The sequence below is a fragment of the Podospora anserina genome, chromosome 1, assembly GCF_000226545.1.
Source record: "Podospora anserina S mat+ genomic DNA chromosome 1, supercontig 1".
Classification (NCBI taxonomy): Eukaryota; Fungi; Ascomycota; class Sordariomycetes; order Sordariales; family Podosporaceae; genus Podospora; species Podospora anserina.
In genome coordinates, this window is record NW_001914859.1 from 1,969,761 (window position 1) to 1,991,243 (window position 21,483).

A 21,483-nucleotide genomic window follows, 5' to 3' on the forward strand; every position below is an offset into this window, starting at 1 on the left:
TTGGCGAGTTCGGAGAGTTTCTATTCGGCATCTAGATGGGGCTTTCGGATCGTTGTGAGGCGGGATCCGGTTCGACAGTTGCTAGGAGCAGGTGACAGTTCGTGATCAACGCTTTCTAATGTCCCGAGGTCAAGCTGTCAGGAAGAGGGTCTTGTCGAAGTCCTGTACACCGCAACATACGCAGTACCTAGGTAGTCAAGGCTTGTCATTTGACAACATTAGTCGTCTCACAGTGAAACTCCCCTTGTTACCCATCCAAGAGCCTCCAAGCAGAGAAAAAAGTCTTGACCAGCGGCCGATGGGTAGAAATCTCGGTACCCTAGCTTGGCGCCCGTGATGCTGTTCTGGAGCACGCTACCCAAGAGCGAATAGATCAGCGGTAGCCGCTGTCACGGTGTCATTCTCCATGCAAGCTGGAGGCTCAACACATGAAGGGCAGGGATAGGGGACGACGTGGATTCGTCTTGTTCCATTCCCTACCCCAGAAACCCCATATGCTTACTCCATCGTAACCTTGCCGAGCAAGGGGCCGCTCTGGAAAGCAGGACCGGTGGGACGGTGTATGCTACCATGTGAAATATGGCGGTCATGATGGTCAGGAAGTCGAAAAAGCTTTTACTGTGCCAAGGTAGTCGCACCAATGTTGAGTGAGGCCGAGGTATGGAGGATCAATATCCTCGAAGGTTGGGTTCCAGATCATGACGAAGATCTCGTCCAAATGGTGGCGACCAGCCAGACATTGAGCCGTTGTGTGAGGTCTCAAGCGGAATCTCTTGCAGATGTAGAGAGGATCCAATATTTCCTCCCGACGAAAGGTCAGGGCCCAGAAACGTCAGCAGCAAACCTCGCTTATGCAGAGATCAGGAACATCTGGGGTGGCAAGTGGCTCCAGCCATCTTTAACGGATGGACATGCATGGCGTACCCGTCCCTAGGTGGCTCCGTCTGTCGGTGACCCCTATTTTGGGCAAGCTTGGTGTGTTGCAGCCATCCGGGGAAAATCTCTGCCCAGGCGAAGAGAGTGGGTGGCCGATTTGCCGTTGGGTTCAGGAAAAGTTGACCAACTCAACACTGATGTCCGTTAGGCCTGGCTGGAGCATCTCAGTTACGGTAGGTGGGTTTGCCTCCGGGGAGGCGGAAAGGAGAACAGAAGAGTGAGGGTAACATTTATTCCGCCACACGTACAAGATCGGACATCTAGCTCCGTCGAATTTGGGTGTCTTCCTACTCGACAACCGGCTCAGTATAACTGGTCCCTCTCGGTTGTTCCTCAAACCTCACATTCTCTCTCTGTCCAAATAAAACTAACGCCGCCTCTCAGGAACTACCTCGTGGTTTCGTTCATCTCAACCTCAGTCTTATTTGTCTGCTTCCGCATCGCGTTCTCCTGCAAGAACCGAGATATTCCCTCCTTGGCGACCTCGCTTTGTGAGTGCAATGCCATGACTCTGCCAGCAAACGCAACGGCGTCCTCAAAACCATCCCCACCGCAGCCGTCAACCTCGACGCCATCAGCGTTGACGTGAGGCTGACCTCGAAGACCAATCTGGGTCCAAAACGCCCACTTCGTGATAGCCGTTTGCTGAGTATCTCTCTTCGTGAGTCGCCTCGCCAACCTGTAGACCAGGTGGTCCAGCGATAGGCGATGTCGCACAATGTCCTCGGCGGATCTACGAGGCAGAGATTTCTCCGACGATGGAGGTCCCTCAAAAAGGATATTTGCCTGCTGCTCATACTGTGATTTGTCTTCTTCAGTTTTAGTAGCAGGGTCATCAACCTCCACACCATGCAGTTTCAAGTCCGCCCGTACATATCCACCTTTTGCGAGCTCAAGCCAGGTTCTTCGGGTGCCTAGAACACGACTCAGTCCTGCAGCAGGACTTGTGCAGGGAAGGCCAAGGTCAGCGCCAGGCAACCAAAGTTCGGTGAGAGACCTGCTCGCAACAGGAACGTCTGTGGCCAGGGCGAGTTGTGCCCCAGCGCCACTCGCAATACCGTGGATCTTGCCCATGACCAGTATGGCGCTGCGCCGAATCAGACTCATGACTTCAGCACAGAGGGCGAAGATCTCCCTGACTTCCTCCGGGGAGCCATTCTTGATTTCCGTCAGGTGATGGCCAGAACTGAAAACCTTGAAGCCAGGTGAAGCGAGCACAAGCAATTTTGGCAATCCTTTACGCTCTTCTTCCCAGACACGGCTGGAGACAAGCCATGCGTAATCATCTGCTTTGCCCTCTTTCGTAAGGAGCTCCTGAGAACGTTCCAGGTGTCCAAGAGTCTGGGGCTTAAAGGCGGGGAGAAACAACTGGCGGCCTGTTTGTGGGTTTGTGTTTGCTTCTATCAACTGGTCTTTGAGCCGCTGAAGCTCGTGCTTCGTCATAGCATTTCGTGTTCCGTAGTCTCCAAAGTGAAGGTAGCTCGCGCCGGAAGGCAAGGGTCGGTGCGTTATTCGAGGCAAGAGTGCGCGTGACCTCGCAACTCCTCGTTGAATCTTGTCCATGACCTGAGAGTTTATGATGCTGGATAATGTGGGGCCGTGAGTTGGTGAGATGTTGTCAAAATGCGTGGATTGAGAAGGGAATTTATCCTGCTATACATACAGGGGCGGAGGATGTTTGGCGGCTCGGCCTGCGGTTTCCCCTCACTCCAACCCCCGCTCTTGGTACCGCCTACGGACAAAGTAAAACACCAACCCCGCTACCCATAACCCGACCAAGACAACGGCGGGAACAGGCGCGAAGACAGCTCCCCGAACAACGACAAACCCGCTGACCAACGCAAACACGATTGGGATGGCAATAAGGGGTTTATATGGCCGAGCCAATTGCGGTTCCCTGTACCTGAGAACAATAGCCCCTACAACCGTCAGAAAGAAGAACGTGTACTCTCCCAACCCGTTGAAAGTCAGCAACGCCCTGAAGTTTCCAAGCAAAATGTATAGCGAGGAGAGAATTGTGGATACGATGATGGCGTTGACTGGGGCGTCCGACGTCGTTTCGCGCTCCTCCGGCTTAAACCCAATGCGCCCAACAATGCTGAGTGGCTTGGGCAACCAGCTCTGATTTGCTGCTGCGACCGCCATACGTCCGGCCACAAATGAGTTTCCTAGGAGAGAACCAGCAACCACTAGACAGATGAATACAGCCGCAAGGATGCCAAAGGCAGGACCAAGAAGTCGGGTTATTGCCGTCTGCAAACGTTAGCATGACTTCGACAACAGCAACTTGACAGGGTATCAACTTACCACAGCGACGCTATCCGTTCTTGAAATCACATTCCATGGCAGTAAGATGTAGTAAGCTGCGTTGGCTGTGATGAAGCAGAGGATGATGGTCGGTATGGAGGTGTTAATGGCCAGGGGTAGTTGGCGCGCCGGTGATGAAAGCTCGGCAGAGATGTAGATCGCCTTGTCCCAGCCAGAATATGCCCACAGAGCAGCGTAAAGAGCAGCGGAGAGATATCCAAAAAGCTCCCACTGGGTAACATCGGCCCAATGCGTCACGCTGCCGTCGGGGTTGACGCTGTCTCGATATCCAAACCAAGGTTGCTTGACCCAGTCACCGCCACCCACAGTTCGGTTCCGATCCACAAGCTGCAAAATGACAACAACAACGCCCGCAATAACAATCGCGGCGATGGTGACAAACTTTGTGACGACAAAGAAGTTATTGAGCCTTGTGCTGGCCTTGGTACTGATCGAATTGGCGACACTGATGACAGAAAGGACGACGATCGAAAGCAGTTTGTGAAGGAGGGTACCTCCTTGATCTGTGACTCCGGCAGCTGAGTAGATGCTTTCAATGAAAACGATGCTCAAGATGGCCAATGTTGCGGGCATCACTGCCACTACCCAGGTCCAAGCCGCAAGGAAACCAAACACGTCACCGAATATGTACTTGAGGTACGGCTGTACACCACCTGATCATACAGTCAGCATCTTTGCTCGACCTCTGTCATCCTGCCAACCTGAACTTACCTTCGCCAGGAATAGCAGTCCCCAACTCCGCCATAGTACTAGCTCCAGTCCATGCCAATACACCACCCACAAACCAAATCACGAGAGCCGCACCGGGGGAGGGGACATTGGTGTCAATAGAGCCAGGGGAGGTGAACACGCCACTTCCGATCACAATACTGATGACAATTGCAAAAGCCTCCAGAGTGCCGAGATTGCGTTTAAAAGTCCCAGTTGCTCCTCTTCCTTCCTCCCCTGAACCTGTGCGTTGCCGCGTGTCCGCCCCGGCGACTCCAGCATCCAACGCGCCACTTGTTGCAGCCAGCAGAGGCCGGCGTTCTGGTTCTTCTGATGCCATCTCGTTGTGGCCAACGACAACTTGTTACTGTGTATGGATCGGTGCTCTTGAATGTACTGAAAATGGACGATTGAGTCAAAAGCTGGGATGATGTAATGAGGAAGACGCGAATTCTGATGTTGACAAATGTGATGACTCGTTCAAAATGGCGGCTGTTTACTTGGGGCCCAGCAATCCCCGCTTTCCTGACCTTAGCACGTAATTTTGATTGGACCTGACGCCTCGGAATCTGGGGTGCGGGAGCTGCCGCCATGGCGTGAGCTTGGCATGACTTGGTTTCAGGCGGTTGTGAGCAAGCTGGAGATGTAGAGGTCCTACCTAGATAGATGATCATGAGGACTGAAAATATGTGAATCTCAACATCTTTGGTGGGCTCTATTTGAATAGGGAAGGGCATTCTTTTTATTGGGACGCTTTGCAGTAAGTATCTCCTATATATCAGCTCACAATGTTACACGCTGCATGCTTGTCAACAAGGATCATGAGTCCAAAGCAGGATGTCAGTGCTCCTGATAATTGAGCAAACAACATGAATGGAATGGTTCATCGGCAAAAAGACATGAGACACCATATCACCATTTGGATTAATGCTGTACTGTAAAATGGGTAAGAGACCTCATGCTGCATGTGATAATGATCTCTTTACCGCCTCACACTATCACTTGCCACAAGAATAGCAGTTGGGCTACTTCGATGAGTTACAATGTATGATTAAATTTCTGAGATCGAGTGCTTTGCTTAGGAAAACCACATAAGCAGCAGCTGGCAGTCTGTCTGACACTACATCGACCAAAGGAGGCTTGTAGATAGACTGACCAGCTTTGACAGTCACCTCGAGAATGTAAGAGCAGTTATATATCCAACATCCCAATTTTGCATGTTAAATCCGGGGTTCCAAAAGTCACTTGAGAGCTGTGAGATATAACATGCTAACTGCCTAGGATCTGTACCAAGACCATCGCTTCCATTACGGCTATTCTGTAGCTCTTACTCCAACCCAGAGGTCTCATTTTTACGGGGACTCTTGCCCTCCGTGTTGGTTCTGTCTCGGCACACTGCTCCTTATTCCTTGCTCTTTGCTTGACCAGCTGGCACCACTTCTACATCGGGGTTGCGCGTCTTCCTTCTTTCCTTCTTTTCCATCCTTCCTTCCTTACCTACCTCTAAGACCTAAAACTTATTACTGTTTTTCCTAGATTTATCAGCTGCCTTTCTTCCCAGTCATCTTCGTCTCAGCCAAGGCTTGCTGGTTCTGTTTTGCTCACTCTTCTCTTGACAATCACTGAGCTTTGCGGAATCAATATTATAGACTTCATTCGATTTCAATCTGAGATTGACTTCCTCGACCGACACTGTCCACTGTATGTTGTTCCCCATTCCTGTTTTGCTATTAATTGTCCATTTTCCCCGTCCCAATCTTGCGTCACCCGCTAACCATTTGACTCCAATCATACTTAGCCAAGCGACCCAGCCAATCCCTCAAACAAGCGATGTGTCTCCTGTCCCGAGTCCGCCACATCTGTGGCCACATCTCTCTTGACCCCAACAACGACGACGGATACTCCTGGACAGTATTCCGAGCCTGCAAGTACGCCGACGAGCTTGATGACACACTATTTTGTGCCTATGGAGAAGGAATGGTCTCGCAGACCCACACAAAGTTCGTCGACCGAGACGATTTTTGCCCTTTTTGCGCTCAGGAAGGGGGCGTGAAGGAGAAAGAAGACCCGGGTAATCTGGCCGACGATGAGAACTCGCAGCCGCGCGAGTAGAGTGGTCCCAGAGGTAGAGGAGGAATACAGCGTCGGTAAGTCAAGCTGAGATGGGGACAGTGCTGAGTAAATGCTAAATGGATTCTTCCTTCAGGGGGGTGAGGAACCCAGAAACTGAGAGGATATTCACAGTCTGGCGTATCCGGTTCGAAAAAGCCAACCCCTTTAGGCCGTCTTGGTAGATTTCTGCTGGGCAGGAGGAGATTGTGACTCCGGTCACTTGCCCCACGAGAACTTGCTCTTCCTGCCATCAGGAGAGTAGACAAATTTTCACCATTGGCTGGTTCTGCCTCCAATCAGGCTGCAACAGGTACTATCGGATGTTGCCCGGCCAACTTGTCGGCCTCGATGCCCTGACCTAGAGCGGATGAAGGGTACCCACCCCATGAGGATTGGAAAGACGAGAACAGCAAGAAAGGTTTACATCGTGTGCCGTTGATAAGGGATATCTTGGGAGCAGCCTGGTAGTTATCATTTCAGGAAGGGCTGGGCTTATAGAATCATATTCACATAGACTAGAAATAACTCGAGTCTTGCAACGAAACTATCCTCGCCAGCACTGTTTCTCTATGATAGCTGTTACTAAGAGCGCGAGTTTTTCCATCTCGTCAAAGCTCGAGTGGATTCAATATCATCTGAAGCTGCTCGTGCTTACCGGTGTCGTTGCAAACACTTCTTTAACACACAGCCACCACACATGCTCGACCGCCTCATCTCATCATCTGAGTTCCTGACGTGATCCAGGCACCCGATGTGCTGTCAAGCATCTCCAACCGCACCTCGGGCACACCCTCATCCTGAAACAGAATTTCTCCCCTCTGACCCAGCCATTAATTGTCAATAGTGTACGTGTTCCCACTTTGTCCTCTCGCTTTGTCCAGCAACTCAAGCGAAAAGTAAGATAAACACCAAGGTCTCCCTTCTTGTCACCCTGGCCATCAAGGTCGAGCTCATTGTCGCGTGCCAGCCATGACACACAGAAGTCTTGGTCTCCCAGGCTGGCCACCCACCATCAATAGTTCATCGCAAATTCGCAGCTCCTTCCCATAAACATCCTCCCACACATCGATACCCCCAAAAGCGTCAGCTTCTCCCTCTGTATAACCTCAGCCATCAAGGTCGGAGATAGTGGCAACTACTTAATAGTAAAGCTTCCCTTAACTAGCCGACTGCCTACTATCATCAATAATCCACTGCAACTTCACGACGCCTCCTCATTAAATAGCCTCTACCTGTACCTGTAACCGTGTCAGATCCTCCCATAGCCTGAGCTATCAAGATCCAAGAAACTGCCTCGTCCATGGTGTGCAGAAACCTTTCTCTGCCGGCGGTCGCAACCATCGCAACTTTACAGCCTCTCCCACGAAACATTCTCTTGTAGAGCGAGATTTGCAACATGTCAGAAGCCCCCTTTCCGCCTCGCCCCGTCCACAAAGGTCATAGACACCGCCATGGCCATGGGAGCCCGGATTTTGTCCCCCTCACGAACCACACCCGCGATCAACAGTCCATCCCAACTCCAACAGCGCTCCCACGAAACGCCCTCCTACACAGTCTCAGACCCGCCCCCCCCCCCCACTCCTTGCCCCAGTCATCAAGGCAGCAAGCATCAGTTCAGTCATCAAGGTACCAAAACCATGGACTACATAAACACCCTCTGGCCTCCCCCTTTCTGGCCCCCAGGCTCGTTGTTCTCCAGTCTGCTTGACTTCCAGTCCACTCCACAATCATCAAACGCAACAACCAAACCAACCAGCCGCACCAATCTTCAACCTCCCAACCTTCGATCAACCTAACCCCGTGCCACCGTCAGCAACACTTTATATACACCTAATCACCATCATGTGCGTCAAGGCCATGGCCGTACACACCCACCCCGGCAAGGGTGTTGGTCACGTCAAAGACATAAACAATTTCAACAGACATGTCTGGGTCATTAAAGACCAATGTGAAAAAGGCCCTTGCCAGGACGCCGATTGTACATTCGACACAGTCTCGAAACAGGAGGTTGTTGGGCAGAGAACATGTGTGTTTTGTTATCTAGTGGAGCAGTAAGGGGTGGCGGAGACAGGAGAAGGTTGACAGACTGGAGGGAGAGGTGTCCTGAACTGGGGATGGGTAACATCAAGGCTGGACCTTGATGGATGTGTGTTATTTGCTGTGGTTTTATGTTTTGCTTCTTGTTGGTAGGCAGGGATCGGAATCCATGCTCAACATGCCTCCGGGGCAAATCGAACGGTGATTAATGGGCCTCTAGGAGGATGGTGTGGGGCTTGGATTGGATCATGGCAGGATAGTTTTGCAATTTCACCTTTGACAATAATGCAAGTAACATGGGCGAGTCAACAAGAACCAGGTGGTTGAATATGGTCTCCATTGTCACGAATTGCCATGTCCTGTCTGACCAAGTGCCAAACATGCCGATATTCACAGGTTCAGCGAGCCGCCGGTTGGATTGACAGCATGTATAGGGTATCCATGCCTTGACGTCTAAATACACTGCATCACATCATCGCTCAAGAAAGCAGAACACAGCACTGGTGCTAATAAAGCTTCTGAATTATTGAGCATCTGTCTAGCCACTCCCACTTGCCACATCGTTATAATGTTTCAACCTGCCACCGTCTCCATCGCCCATGGTCCACCGTTTCCTCAAGCCCTTCTGCTCTTGAACACAGCCTTGCTGTCATCTGTGAAAGTCTCGTGCAGACCAAAGAGTTCCTTGCCACGTACGAGTTGCATAGACTGGCGTTCCCCTGATGTCACACGGGCAAGATTCTCGGGCATGGAACTCTGCTCTAAAAACACAAGTCCGCGGCATGTTCCGGTATGACGCTCCTGCTTTCCACAATGACCTGAATTTGACTCACGGGGTTGAGATGCTGCATCCGGTTGCTATTGTTATTGCTGTTGCTGCGGGCCGGAAAGGCAATGTGATCTGCAACAGAAGGGCGCCATGTAGTGATGGAGCCATAGGTGGACAGGCCTGGGACTGTTCTCCAGAAGGCGAGAAGAGCACCATTCTCAACTGGAAAATACTGGGTTGGGTGTCTGAGGCAGCGGGATGTCCAGCCGTGATGGGATGGTGTCCAGATTTCCACCTGGGAAGCATGACATCGCGCGCGAGCGGGAGGAAGTATTGATCATGGTCTATGTCGCGGAAGACGACGCGAGCTCTTGGCTGTAGTTGAAGTGGTGGTGGAAGTGGACGCCTGAATGCCAGCAACGTTAGCACGCCGCCATTATTGGGGAATGGAGGGGAATCCTACCAACATGCTCGGCATTTTCACAGCTCCGCTTCATTTTGGACTGGTTGTCCTGACCCAATCCAGCCGCTTCAAACACTGTGCTGTCAGCAAAGTCTTCGCTGAAGACTCGAGCTTGGTAGGCAGGTCGGGAACACCAGGAAAATCCAAGAACCAAGAAAGGGAGGAGAATGTTGGAAACATACGTACCATTGACCGTGCCGACGATGTCGAACTCACCGCCCGGCCCGACTGCTCATACTGAGCAGTCGTGGCCAGGCGGTGAGTCGATTCTCTCGGGCTCCCCCGTCAGTTGCTTGTTCTCCTGGCCACGCGAGGCGAGCAAGAGCTGTGGTTATGAGTGGGAGAAGAAAGAGAGTGGAAGGATCTGAGAGTGAAGAGAGAGAGAGCAGATAAAAAGGAAATTCTCAGGGAACTCTGGTGGATAGACTACGTCACATGTGGACGAGCTAGAGCCAACCAGACCAGACATGATCCCCACTGCTGCTTCAAACAACTGAAAGCAGTTGCCAACCAGGCACGCCTGTGACCTCTGGCTAGGGACGGGCTAGCTTGCCTACAGTCTGGTAGGACTGTGAGCACCTGCCGTTCAAATTCAGTGTATCTTTGACACCAGAACTCCGATGATACCCCGTCATCAGGTACGTTCCATGATCGTCTGATTGCGCAATCTCCCACTCCAAGGCAGCTGAGGCGGTCACCCAGAGGGAAGGTAGGCACGAGGCAGTAGCCCCGGCCTGAAACAAAGAGTCACTGTATTTGTGTCTCTACCTGAGCAAGAGAATGTGTTGGCCATCCAGGTGAGCTGACTTCTTCTCCGCGGGCACTCCTTCCAATCATTGAGGTCCCAGGTTTGTCCCCCTGATTCTAGTCTCTCACCAATTGTTTCCCCAATCACAATCAACTCCTCCCCCTTCCCGCTCAACAAACAGCTCGAACCAGAACCGCCAGGCAGCAATATGCTCATACGTCCGAAGCCGCTACTGGTGCGGCTGCCACAAGCTTGAGTTCGGGAAGCGGTGGCGGTCCATGGACTGAGTGGTTTGAGAGTAGGTATGAACACTGGCGATTGCCCCGGACGGAAATACCTTGGGTGACGAGGAAGACTCGCATCTGGAAAGATACTGCAGTGTCGAGGAGTGGCTTGGCTAACCGAAAGCGAGCGGGATGACGCAAGCAAAAAAACAAGAGGAAAGCAGAAGGCCACGCTCGTGGAGGCGGAGATGAGGAGGCAGACAGACAAATCAGAAGAGCAAGATCAAGCTGAAGGAAGGCATGTACTTATACGATGATTAGATGTAATAATAGGAAGGATGTTTGCTTGAGGGCCAATGTGCTTTGTTTATTCCGTTGGTTTCCCATGCTATCTTATGTTCCAAAGAGCCAACTGTAATGGCATGAACGCTACATTTGTACGCCGCAGAGAAGATCTACCTGGTAGTCAAGGCACAGCCGGATCACCAGTGTACAGGGCGGGCTGTGTCACTTTGATTGTTCAAGATGTTGTGCGAATGAGATTGATTGTGTCAAAGCCCAATGACTGTTTTTAGTAAAATACTTGTACAGGTCACTCCATTTCTCGACCCCGTCCCTCAATCTTCCTCCTCAAACCATCCCCATTCCCCTCCTCAAGCCATCCTCTCCCCACCCAACCTTTGCCACTCAAGGCACCCAAACCTCTCCTCCGATGATTGCGTAGCTTCGTTGAGACTACTTCGCACTGAACAAGTGCTTCGGCGGCGGCGTCCTGGAACTGGCGCTGGAGGTCGGGTAGCCGCCCGGACTAGTCGAAGGATTTGGAACTGTCTTTATCTTGTTGAAGAAGCGGGAAGCCCAGACGGAACTGTTGAACAGCAATGTTAGGAGATGACAAACATCAAGGCGGAAATGCCATGGGCACAGAGAGTAGGGAAGTGACTCAATGAGGCAGCCAACCTACCATTTGAGTTTGATTGTCCGCGACGGGGGATGATAACGTCGCTGGGTGATTGAGCCGCGCTGGGGCAATACCTGATTGTGACCGGGGGTGGTCTATGAATAGGTGATAGAAATACTGAGAGACTGGACGGGGGGCTAAGAAAAAATCAGTCAGGGATCGAAGTTGGGTAAAAGGTAGAAAAGAATGAGCCAGATCAGAAGAATGTTACTGAAAGTAAAAGGCGAGGCAGCCAGGTCGATAAGTGATTGGAAATCACCGAAAGATGGAGTGATTGTGTTGTTATTAGATGTCATGATGGTTGATGTTGTGCGGAGAAGAGGAAGAATTTCCGCAGAACTTACCTTAGTAAAAGAGTCTCAACAGGAGAGGAGAGACAGGAAAAGAGACACCCGACAGGGCAAGGGCGGAGAAGTAGGACCGGGAACGCAGTCCTGTACCTAGTACAATACGAAAGCTTATTTCCTTCCCTTCCTTCTCTGTTGATCTCGTACTTACCTCAAGCAGACAGCAAGGTGTGGTGATGGACAAGTTCACACAGCATTGCCAGGCGAAGCGATGGCAGTCGGTCCCAGACACTTGTTGACTCTACCCCAATACAAGATTGCTGGCATGGTCGAACCCATCGAAGCAAAGGCAAGGCTTTCTTCGGAGGAAGTCGCCTGTGATACTGTTAATCAAATGAAGCAAACCTGCCAAAGATAGTCTCCACCCATCACCAGCTTGGATGGCACGTTCCCGTTTGTTCTTTTATTAAATTCATGTGATATATTCAGAGTCGTTCTTTTCCGTTTACCTTATCAAACTTGCTTGCAGCTGCCCAACTCATGATGACAGAGTTGCTGGAATCGAGGTTCCGTTGCAAATCAGCCGGAGTGCAATCCACGTGAATCTATCTGGCACAGAGTGGGATTGTCACAAAGAGATGAGGACATGAATGATTGTATACTTGTTCAGATCCTCCTGCTGAATGAGAATCCATCTGTTTATTTTAATGTGATATCTTGTCATGATGTAATGTTGCTATCTTGCTACGTCGGACTCGTCAAAATTGACCACCGACACTCACACGAAAACAACTTACCGGAAAAAGAATAATGCCTGCACAGGCAAGAACAGGTTTGGTATGAAATTTCCCACCAAACTGCCGACTCGCAATGCATTCGATTTTCCCTCGCCAGTTGACGTGATCTCCCATGGTGCAGAGAGCCTCTCCTCACCAGATCACATAGTGACCAAAGGGAAGGAGAGTCGCAAAAATTGTCTGCATCCTTTCTGAATCTTCAGTTGTGAGAATACCAAGTGACCCAAAGTATTCAACTGAGATAAACCCTAGAATGCATTTTTTAATTCAACTTGCCGCCAGCTCAGGTGACAGCTTATGGACTGAAGCAGCACCCCCGAAAGAGCCACAAGGGTTACTGTACTGAACAAAAGAAAGGAAAGGAGAGAGAGTTGTGGGAAGGTCTGGGAGATCATATACTCTTCCCAGGGCGGTCAGTGCACACTCGCAACTTTCTTCTACGCTCTCAAATCTCACTGGGGCTGCCGATTTCGTCAGGCATCCTGTCACCGGCGCCGGTCCCGGGTGGGTCCAGAACTCTGCGGAAGCATGTCAGTCACTGCTGTCAGCAGGTCACTAGGCAACGACAAGGTTGGAAATGCAATGGTAAGGAGCTCATGGCTACCTAAATATTGGACTTGATGTTGGTTTTTATGGCTATATTCTCTGAATAGAGGCAGGTAGCAACACTTCATGTTGACAGACAGGTCTAACAACTAGTCTCCTGGTCCTCTCCATCCTCTTTGTCTTCTTCATCCTCCATGCTCACTCACGGATCGCCCACGTAAGCCTTTGGATATTTTCAGGCGTAGTTCTACAACAGCCACCGATCAAGAATGAACTCCATCCCCCAGTATCATAAGCCTCCTTGACCACCATAGCAAGCTGACGTTCCCATGATACATCCTCCGGTGTCTTCTTGGAACCCTCCCCCGATATCTCCCACTCCTTTGTCGCAGTATTGTACCGCTCTCCCACCTTCGTGCCATCAGGATACAATACCAAACCAGGCCATTTTTCCACGGCCCCCGTCGCGACCAGCTTTTCCACAGCCTTGGTAAACTGTCGAACTAGACCCTCGAGCTTGGAAACTTGAGTACAGTTGATCCCAACAAACTGTGGCGTCTTACTTCCAAACTCTTTGCTAATCATAGCGGCTACCGCGTCTTCTACACTAGTGCCATCCGGCATTTTGTCGTCATCGCTAGGGAACAGAACACTGATCCAGACAGGAATGTCATGGTAAAACTCGCGCGGGCCTAGCTTTACCCCCCCGCTGATGTCCGCGTTCAAAAAGCGCCTGATTGCTAGTATCTCGTCCAATCGAGGGATGGTCTCGAACGCAATGTAGGACACATCGAACAGCAGGTTGGGGACTTGAACATAGAGGTTGTACCGCTCGCTGTGCCAATGAAAGAGTTTATCGACGATGTCTTGGGAAGGCTCGATGTCGTAGTGGCCGGTGTACTCAGTTGAAGGTATCATCGTAGCCCCATACGGTCCAAGACTGAGAGCGACTCGGCCACCAACCTTGCCGGCGGCCCTCCTGGCGATGGAGACAGCATCTTTGAGGAAGTGGCCTATGTTGGGGAGGGGCACACCGTTCGGCCTACATGTAGTGGATTAGTTGGCTAGAGTGTTCACTTAGAGCGGACTAGGAAGAGCGACAAACTGACCAGTTCTCTGTCTTTGTATTCTTGAACCCATTGATCGACGCCTGGTATGTCGCGGTTGTGATGACATCTGCACCAGCTTTGGCAAACGACATCTGGCAGTCCGCCAGGGTTTGCAAGTCTGTCAAGAGAAGGTGGGAGGACCAGAGTGGCGTCGACTCGGAGAACTTGACACCATGGATAGTTTCGAGGGTGGTTCCAAGACCACCGTCAAGGAATTTGATGGTTCTAGGCTTACGGCCCTCCATTATTGGCGTCTGGAAACGAATCGACATAATTCGATTCGATGATTCTCGTGAGCGCACGAGTATTTGGAATTGTTCTCCGGGATCAGAAGGCAGACGAGATCAAGCTCAATTCGGGCTACACCATCCAATGAGCGCAGCATTCGCTCAAGCTTGCAGGATTGGTCATACCGTACAGCTCAGCGTACAGTGTGGACTTTAGAATGCACAGTGCCCTTCAGGGGTCTGATTCTGCTCTTCTAGACTTGCAACGGAATCCGGAATAATACACAGGGCAACAAACTATGCTAACAGAGAGAATAAATCTTGATGGAGATGCCTCTCCCATTCACATAGCCCGTTATATACCGAAGCTTCTCACTGTTGGAATGCATCAATCTTTAGTGCCCATGCTCAGCAGTATCCTTTCATCAATGAAACATGGCTCCCGAGGTCGGAGAATGTGGATGGGAGGAGCACCTACTTGCTCCTACCATCTAAGAGCCCACAGCATCAGATGACGGCCTGACCTTTTGTCTGCCTAAAGTGCAGGTGGTCCCAAGTGAAACAATGTAGGACAAGTGGCAGAAAGCGGGGAAACTTTTCCCAGAAAACCTTTCCCGATCTTCCCAAACTCTTTCATCACAAACCACAAACCTCAAACCCAACTCCAAGAAGCTAGAGTCTTCGGACCAAGAGTGGCAATCTCAGATTTGATCGAGGTATGTATTATGGCCTTTGCAAACGCACAAAGCCTTTACCTTTGTCCGCAGCCTAACATTTTGTCAAAACAGATGTCCAGTTGCCTGGTACACTCTTTCGACGTTTCTCTCCCCACCATGTCTACAAGATTCTTCCCGTTATCTTCCCTTCATCTATCTCCGCCTCTGTCACTCTTCCCTTGATGGAGATGCCACTGGTGGTTCACCGCCACACAACATTGACGACCCCGATGCCCTGGCAGGATTTCGAGCCCATTGGTTTCCACCCCGACGGTCTTCCACGGGGTGTGACAAGCAGTCTGGGAAGCCATTCGCCAACGGGGACATATCCGGAGGTTCTTTCGCTTGGTGGCAGCAGCGGTAATGGCTGGACAATCAGACATCTTCACACCTTCCATCACCTCCCGTGCACGCATTCGAGGGAGAGAGAGGGTCTCATCACAATGTCCACATCAACTTGTGCCGCCCATCGCCAAAGATCGTACCAGAGTCTTTTTGCGACTCATCCATCTTCATCCCGCCTTGTCACGGAAAATCAGTCTCGCTGCGTTCCCACACCTCCCATCATCTCCTCTCGTGCAATGGCAGGTCTATAGATGTTTCTGTTTGGACCAAACCGTGTCCGGAATATGCGAAAGGATTAAGAGAAAACCACCCGGGGGCACACGGCGGTTGGGGAAGCCGGTCAGGGCGGACCTGAGGAGACAGGCAAGACAGCTCAGTTGAAGACCCGTGCCACCAAGCCATCGGCTGCTTCCTCGAAACCCGCCAACGATAGCTCCGATGACGAGGTTGACAACAGGGAGTTCGCGATCAAGGAGACTGGCTTAGCATTGAAAAACAGAAGTAGATTCTAAATTGACGTGCTCGACCAAACAATCAAGGAGACTGGTCTGGAATAGGAAAGCAGAATGAGATTTCACTTCCCTTCCCACGAACATTGTCCCATCTGGTTTGGTGCAACTTCACAAATGTCGTGTCAATTTTCTACCATTAATATTCAGAGGTTCAACGCCGCTTACCTATGTCATCTAGGAAGGAGTTCAAAAGACTTCAACACGTGGTGAAGTTCAATGTTGACATCTAAGAATGCCCACCCTTGCCCATCATCTCCAAACTCTTGTGATAGTCACTAGTCCCATTGTTAGGATCCTGGTCCTTTGCCTTGCACTTGCTGTAGGTCTTGCCATTCCCATGAGCACCATCAATCCTCATAAAAGACTGTCCCTTCGCCTGCAACATCGCCTTTGCCGCGTCGTCATACCAGCCGTTTATAAAGTCGCCATGGAAGCAATAACCAACACCAATCTGTCCACGAAGTTGTCAGTGTAATGTCTCTTGCATTTCAAACAAAAAATCAAACGCAACAAAACAAGTAACAAACCTCCCCACAAGCCAACTTGATAGGCGGCACTCCCTTCCACCCCTGAGGAATAGCCCCGCGGGTATTATACCTGATCGAAAACCGCAAGCTAGGCATCCTCTTCATCCCAACCGGGCACTTGTTCCCTTGGGCGGCGGCGTACGTGTACTCGGAGATCTTGTCGGGGTTGACGCAGTCCGGGAACCGGAGGATGGCCTGTAGGTGGGCCGAGCAAGTCGACAGCGGGAGGGCTGCGCGGTCACGCCGGTTGCGATCTTCGGGGCCGTTGCCGTCGCACCACCAGGTGATCATGTTGAGGTTTTCCTGGACGTCGGTTTGGGATTTGGCAGAGGCGTTGCCTGCCACCATTACGAGGTCGCGGGGGAAGGGGATCTCGGCGCGGTCGATGTTTTCGTAGTAGGTTTTGAAGGTGGCGGGGTAGATTTCCGTGTGGGTGTTTCCGTTGACGTAGTAGAGGGTTGGTGCCCCTGGGTGGGTTGGTTCTTAGTGTTTTTTCAAAGGAGGGGTTTTCAAACGTCTTTGCGGTGTTTTTTTCTGGTCTTTGTTGGATGGGGGGAGCAGATGGCATACAGTAGACAGAAAGATCGTTTGGGTTCTCTCCGGAGGACATCCTTTTTGTAGTTCTGCTGTTGTAGGGAGGTCTTTGGTCAGGGCGTCTGAGCCGTAGAAGGAGTGCATGTGGGAGACGTATTGGCCGGGGTAGACAATCGGATCGATGTTCTTGCGCATGAAGGGCTTATGCTCAACCACGGTCAGGCCTGATGCAAGGCCAGCCAGGAATAGAGCTTCAAGCGACCACATTGTATCAACTTGCTGGGAGTCTCCGTATGACGGTGTTTGATATCGAAGTTGTTGGAAGGGAACTCCGGCTTGCTTCTTGACGAGGATCTCAGAGCAGGCGAGTGCTGGACGTATTTGTATGCTTCTTCCCTCATTTCCCCTGATATATCGGCACTTGGACATTGCATGGCGAGTTTATAGTGGTAGGGTTCATGGCTGGGCGCGGCTAATCTGATGTTAATACCAGGACAATGTCTGATTGCATGGCTCATCTGGGGAACCGCTGTCACAAGGTTGACATGGATGAAGACTTACTTCCATTGGCGGAAGAGTTCCTAGTTGACATCCGTATCCAAAATGCTTGATTTGACCGCGGCGGTCGTTGCTGGCAATCTTGATCTGAAGGTTATGGCAAGAAGAGCCATCAGGGGTATCACTATTTCGGGAATAGTAGGTATGTGTGGGGGTTGCATTCTGCCGATATCTTTGCTTTCTATGGTTTTTTCTTGCAAAGTAGAGACAGGAACAGAACTCGTGATATCAGGGAAATCGAAGTCCTCCGTGGGGCTTGGAAATAATTATGCCATACCTATGGTGCTCTTCAGCAGTCATGGTGCCTGAAAATGAACAAGGGCGCCCCGGCAAGGCGAGAACACACTGAACCCACCTCTCCGCACACAGATACCCGGGAGTGGGGGGAAATTGTCCGAGAGCGGCTGTCCGGTCTTGGCCTGCCGTCGTGAACCTTCCTTCTAACCACCGTCCGGGCTTATCTGATGATCTGATAATCCGGTTTCAGTCCTTCAGCATCCAACGTGTCACTGCTAGCATCTTTATCGTTGTCTTTTTGCTTGACAAAGCGCATTATACCACTTGATCGCCCTGAAAGCAAACCCCAGGCCCAAAAACCGCGCACCATGGCAGACACCTCTCTCCAGAAGACTCTCCGGATAGGTGTTGATGTTGGAGGCACCAATACTGACGGCGTGATCCTCGATCCCTCGCGAGCCAACGACCCCCAGACTAGAGGCATCCTGGCATGGCATAAAGCAGCCACCACGCCCGATCCAAGCGATGGAATCAGCAAAGCTGTCACCACCCTGTTTACCTCGGCCAACATCTCTCCCGAGCAAGTGGCAACTGTCACCATCGGCACAACACACTTCGTCAATGCCATCGTCGAGAGAGACGAGGCCCGTCTCAGCAAGGTGGCTGTCATTCGACTGTCAGGCCCCTTCTCAAAGCATGCCCCCCCTTGTGTAGACTGGCCCGACGATCTGAGAGAGATTATTCTGGGTTACTATGCCCTCGTCAAGGGAGGACTGGAGGTGGATGGCGAACTGATCAGTGATATCAACGAGAACGAGATTCTGGAACATTGCGAAGAAATCAAGAAAAGGGGCATCACCAGCGTTGTCGTCAACGGTGTTTTCAGTCCCATCGACACCGTGGAAAGACAAGAAGAGAGAGCTGCCGACATCATCCGAAGGCGAATCCCTGGTTGCGATGTTGTCTGCTCGAAAGAGGTGGCCAATCTTGGTTTCCTTGAGAGAGAAAATGCTGCTTTGCTCAACGCTTCGATCCTCCGCTTTGCAAGGAAAACGATCAAGTCGTTCCAGAAACCAGTCAGACAACTAGGCATCAAGTGTCCTGTCTTCATTACCCAGAACGACGGGACGGTTTTGTCAGGCGAGGTGGCTTCCCGGTTCCCCATCAAGACTTTTAGCAGCGGGCCTACGAACAGCATGCGAGGGGCGGCCTTCCTTGTTCAAGGAGAGAACAACGCAACCGCCGATGGACAAGGAGAAGGGATGATGGTGGTGGACATCGGTGGCACTACGACGGATGTTGGACTGCTGTTGCCGAACGGCTTCCCAAGACAACAGGCGGCCTATAGTGATTTTTCTGGTGTTAGGATGGTCAGTGTCCTTTCCACTTCCCCAAGATGCACAGTGCTGACAATAATGACAGAACTTCTCCTGTCCCGACGTCAAAAGCATCGGACTCGGTGGCGGCTCCATCGTTAGAAAAGGCGACACCTTCTCGATCGGCCCACACAGTGTCGGCTACAAGTTAACCAGCGAGTCTATTGTCTTTGGAGGAAAGACTCTCACAGCAACCGACTGTGCAGTTGCGGTCAATCCTGCTCTTGGCATCGGAACCCCTGAGCTGGTTCAGGGGGCACTTACACAGGACGAAGCCTCCGTCTACGAGACCCTTGTAAAGAAGAAGCTCGAAAAGATCATCGACACAATGAAGACCTCCCCTGCGGATACTGCTGTGGTTCTCGTTGGAGGCGGTGCCATCATTGCCCCGAATCAGCTCCGTGGTGCCAGCAAGGTGCTCAAGCCGGAATGGTCCCAAGTTGCCAATGCTATCGGCGCAGCCATTGCCCGTATTAGTGCCGTCGTAGACACCATCAGGTCCACCGAAACCCAGACAGTCAAGCAATTGTTGGCAGAGATATCAGACGAGGCAAAGGCAAAGGTCATTGCCGCTGGCGCAACGGCTGAGTCGGTCAAGATTGTCGAGGTGGAGGAACTACCACTACAAGTAAGTTTTATGTTTAGATACCAACCTAGACATTGCACAGGTCTACTAGAAAGGGAGCTAATAGCAGTGCCAGTATGTAGCAAACAAGACCCGCTTCGTCGTCCGAGCTGCCGGCGATTTCGACCTGTCGCACACTGACACAATCGCCGAGCTATCGTCGGAGCAAGCATCTGAACAACAGGAGACCGAGTCAGAGCAACCATCTCAACAAGCCGCAACTGGTGGACAAAACAAGAAGCAAGTGGGTAAAGAGGCGCACCAAGTGGACATCTCAACCTACAAGCCAGACGTCCGCAACCGCGTCTGGCATGTTAACGAGACCGACTTGAGCTGGATCTCTACTGGCTGTTACATCCTCGGTACCGGTGGTGGTGGATCTCCTTATCCACATATGATCCTACTTCGACAGCTGCTCCGAGCCGGGGCAACAGTGCGTGTCGTCAGCCCTGAGGATGTAGAAGATGACGCAGCTGTTGGTTGTGGAGGTGGCGCAGGAAGTCCAACTGTCAGTATCGAAAAGCTCCAAGGGGACGAGATGATGGAAGCTCAGAACGAGCTGTACAAGATCTGTGACGACCAGGCCACACACATGATTGCTCTTGAAATAGGGGGAGGGAATGGCCTTCAGGGTTTGACGCTGGGAGCAAGCAGCAATATGGATCTTCCTTGCGTGGACGGTGACTGGATGGGACGGGCCTACCCTACCAAGTGGCAGACTACGCCGGTGGTGTTTAACGAACGACAGCCTATCTGGTCTCCGATCTGTATTGCTGATGGCAACGGCAATGTCGTCGTTATGCCCAAGGCCTCTTCGGATCGTCAAGTGGAGAGGATTATGAGAGCTGCTCTCAGTAATATGGGCTCTCAAGTCGCTGCAGCGGAGCCCCCTGTCACTGGTGCCGAGATGAAGAGATGGGTGGTGGAGAACACGATCTCGCAGGCATGGAGGATTGGAAGGGCTGTTGCAAGGGCCAGACAAGAAAATCGTCTTGAGACTATGGCAGAGAGCATCATTGACGAGTGCGGGGGTTCTGCGAGCGGCAAGGTCTTGTTCAAGGGCAAGATTGTTGGTGTGCAACGCACCCTGAGAATGGGTCATGTCTATGGAGAGTGCATCATTGAGGGAACTGATGTGTCTGGGTCGGACTATCCCACGACTGGGAAAGGAAGAGAGCAGCAATTCACTGGCCGTATCAAAATTCCATTCAAGAACGAAAACATTGCCGCTGTCAAGATTCACGATGGTCAAGAGGAGGGTGTTCTAGAGAAACGGGAAGATGTCCTGGCTATTGTCCCAGACTTGATTTGTGTTATTGATGCACAGAATGGGGAGGCTATCGGCACACCCGAGTACAGATATGGACTGCTGGTCATGGTGATTGCCCTCGCGGCATCGGACAAGTGGACGGATTCAGAGAGAGGCATAGAGCTTGGAGGTCCCAAGGCTTTTGGATTTGGGCATCTTGAATACAAACCAGTGGGCACGTTCGTCAAGCCTGTCAGTGTTATTGACGAGTTTAACGCATCCGGTTGAGATGGCAAGTGCTGGATATAAGAAAACTCTCTGTCAATCAAGGCCATCAGGATGTTGGGCAATGGGATAGTTTGTTGAGTTAAAGATATCATAAAACAGTAAGCTGTAGCGCGGTTGAGAGCACATGCTCTGCCGATTTATTGCTTTGGTTACTCGATCGCGGAGGTTTCATCTCGACCCGCTACTATTGACGATTTTGGAAGGGCTTTCCGATAGCTCACGTATGAAGATATCGCCACCTCTTCCATAAACATCTTCTGATTC

The 21,483-nt window shown here is 51.3% G+C and overlaps 6 protein-coding genes across 6 annotated transcripts; 1 reads left to right on the forward strand and 5 right to left on the reverse strand.

The window, feature by feature from the left end:
- Positions 1-1,323: 1,323 nt before the first annotated feature.
- Positions 1,324-4,312, reverse strand: PODANS_1_5600 (uncharacterized protein; the record flags this gene model as incomplete). Its single annotated transcript, XM_001912732.1, has 4 exons — positions 1,324-2,518; positions 2,645-3,189; positions 3,244-3,917; positions 3,976-4,312. The coding sequence occupies 4 exons, from the start codon at positions 4,310-4,312 to the stop codon at positions 1,324-1,326; spliced, it is 2,751 nt and encodes a 916-aa protein (XP_001912767.1).
- A 1,322-nt stretch (positions 4,313-5,634) lies between these two features.
- On the reverse strand, positions 5,635-5,843 carry PODANS_1_5610 (uncharacterized protein; the record flags this gene model as incomplete). Its single annotated transcript, XM_001912733.1, has 2 exons — positions 5,635-5,691; positions 5,748-5,843. The coding sequence occupies 2 exons, from the start codon at positions 5,841-5,843 to the stop codon at positions 5,635-5,637; spliced, it is 153 nt and encodes a 50-aa protein (XP_001912768.1).
- A 3,391-nt stretch (positions 5,844-9,234) lies between these two features.
- Positions 9,235-9,387, reverse strand: PODANS_1_5615 (uncharacterized protein; the record flags this gene model as incomplete). The annotated part of the gene is made up of 2 exons (XM_001912734.1): positions 9,235-9,296; positions 9,354-9,387. 2 exons carry the CDS (start codon positions 9,385-9,387, stop codon positions 9,235-9,237), a joined length of 96 nt encoding a protein of 31 aa, XP_001912769.1.
- Positions 9,388-13,114: 3,727 nt separating this feature from the next.
- On the reverse strand, positions 13,115-14,297 carry PODANS_1_5620 (uncharacterized protein; the record flags this gene model as incomplete). The annotated part of the gene is made up of 2 exons (XM_001912735.1): positions 13,115-13,958; positions 14,026-14,297. 2 exons carry the CDS (start codon positions 14,295-14,297, stop codon positions 13,115-13,117), a joined length of 1,116 nt encoding a protein of 371 aa, XP_001912770.1.
- Positions 14,298-16,325: 2,028 nt separating this feature from the next.
- On the reverse strand, positions 16,326-17,315 carry PODANS_1_5630 (uncharacterized protein; the record flags this gene model as incomplete). Its single annotated transcript, XM_001912736.1, has 2 exons — positions 16,326-16,819; positions 16,868-17,315. The coding sequence occupies 2 exons, from the start codon at positions 17,313-17,315 to the stop codon at positions 16,326-16,328; spliced, it is 942 nt and encodes a 313-aa protein (XP_001912771.1).
- Positions 17,316-18,049: 734 nt separating this feature from the next.
- PODANS_1_5640 (uncharacterized protein) lies at positions 18,050-21,219 on the forward strand (the record flags this gene model as incomplete). Its single annotated transcript, XM_001912737.1, has 3 exons — positions 18,050-19,051; positions 19,104-19,685; positions 19,753-21,219. 3 exons carry the CDS (start codon positions 18,050-18,052, stop codon positions 21,217-21,219), a joined length of 3,051 nt encoding a protein of 1,016 aa, XP_001912772.1.
- Between the last annotated feature and the right edge of the window lie 264 nt (positions 21,220-21,483).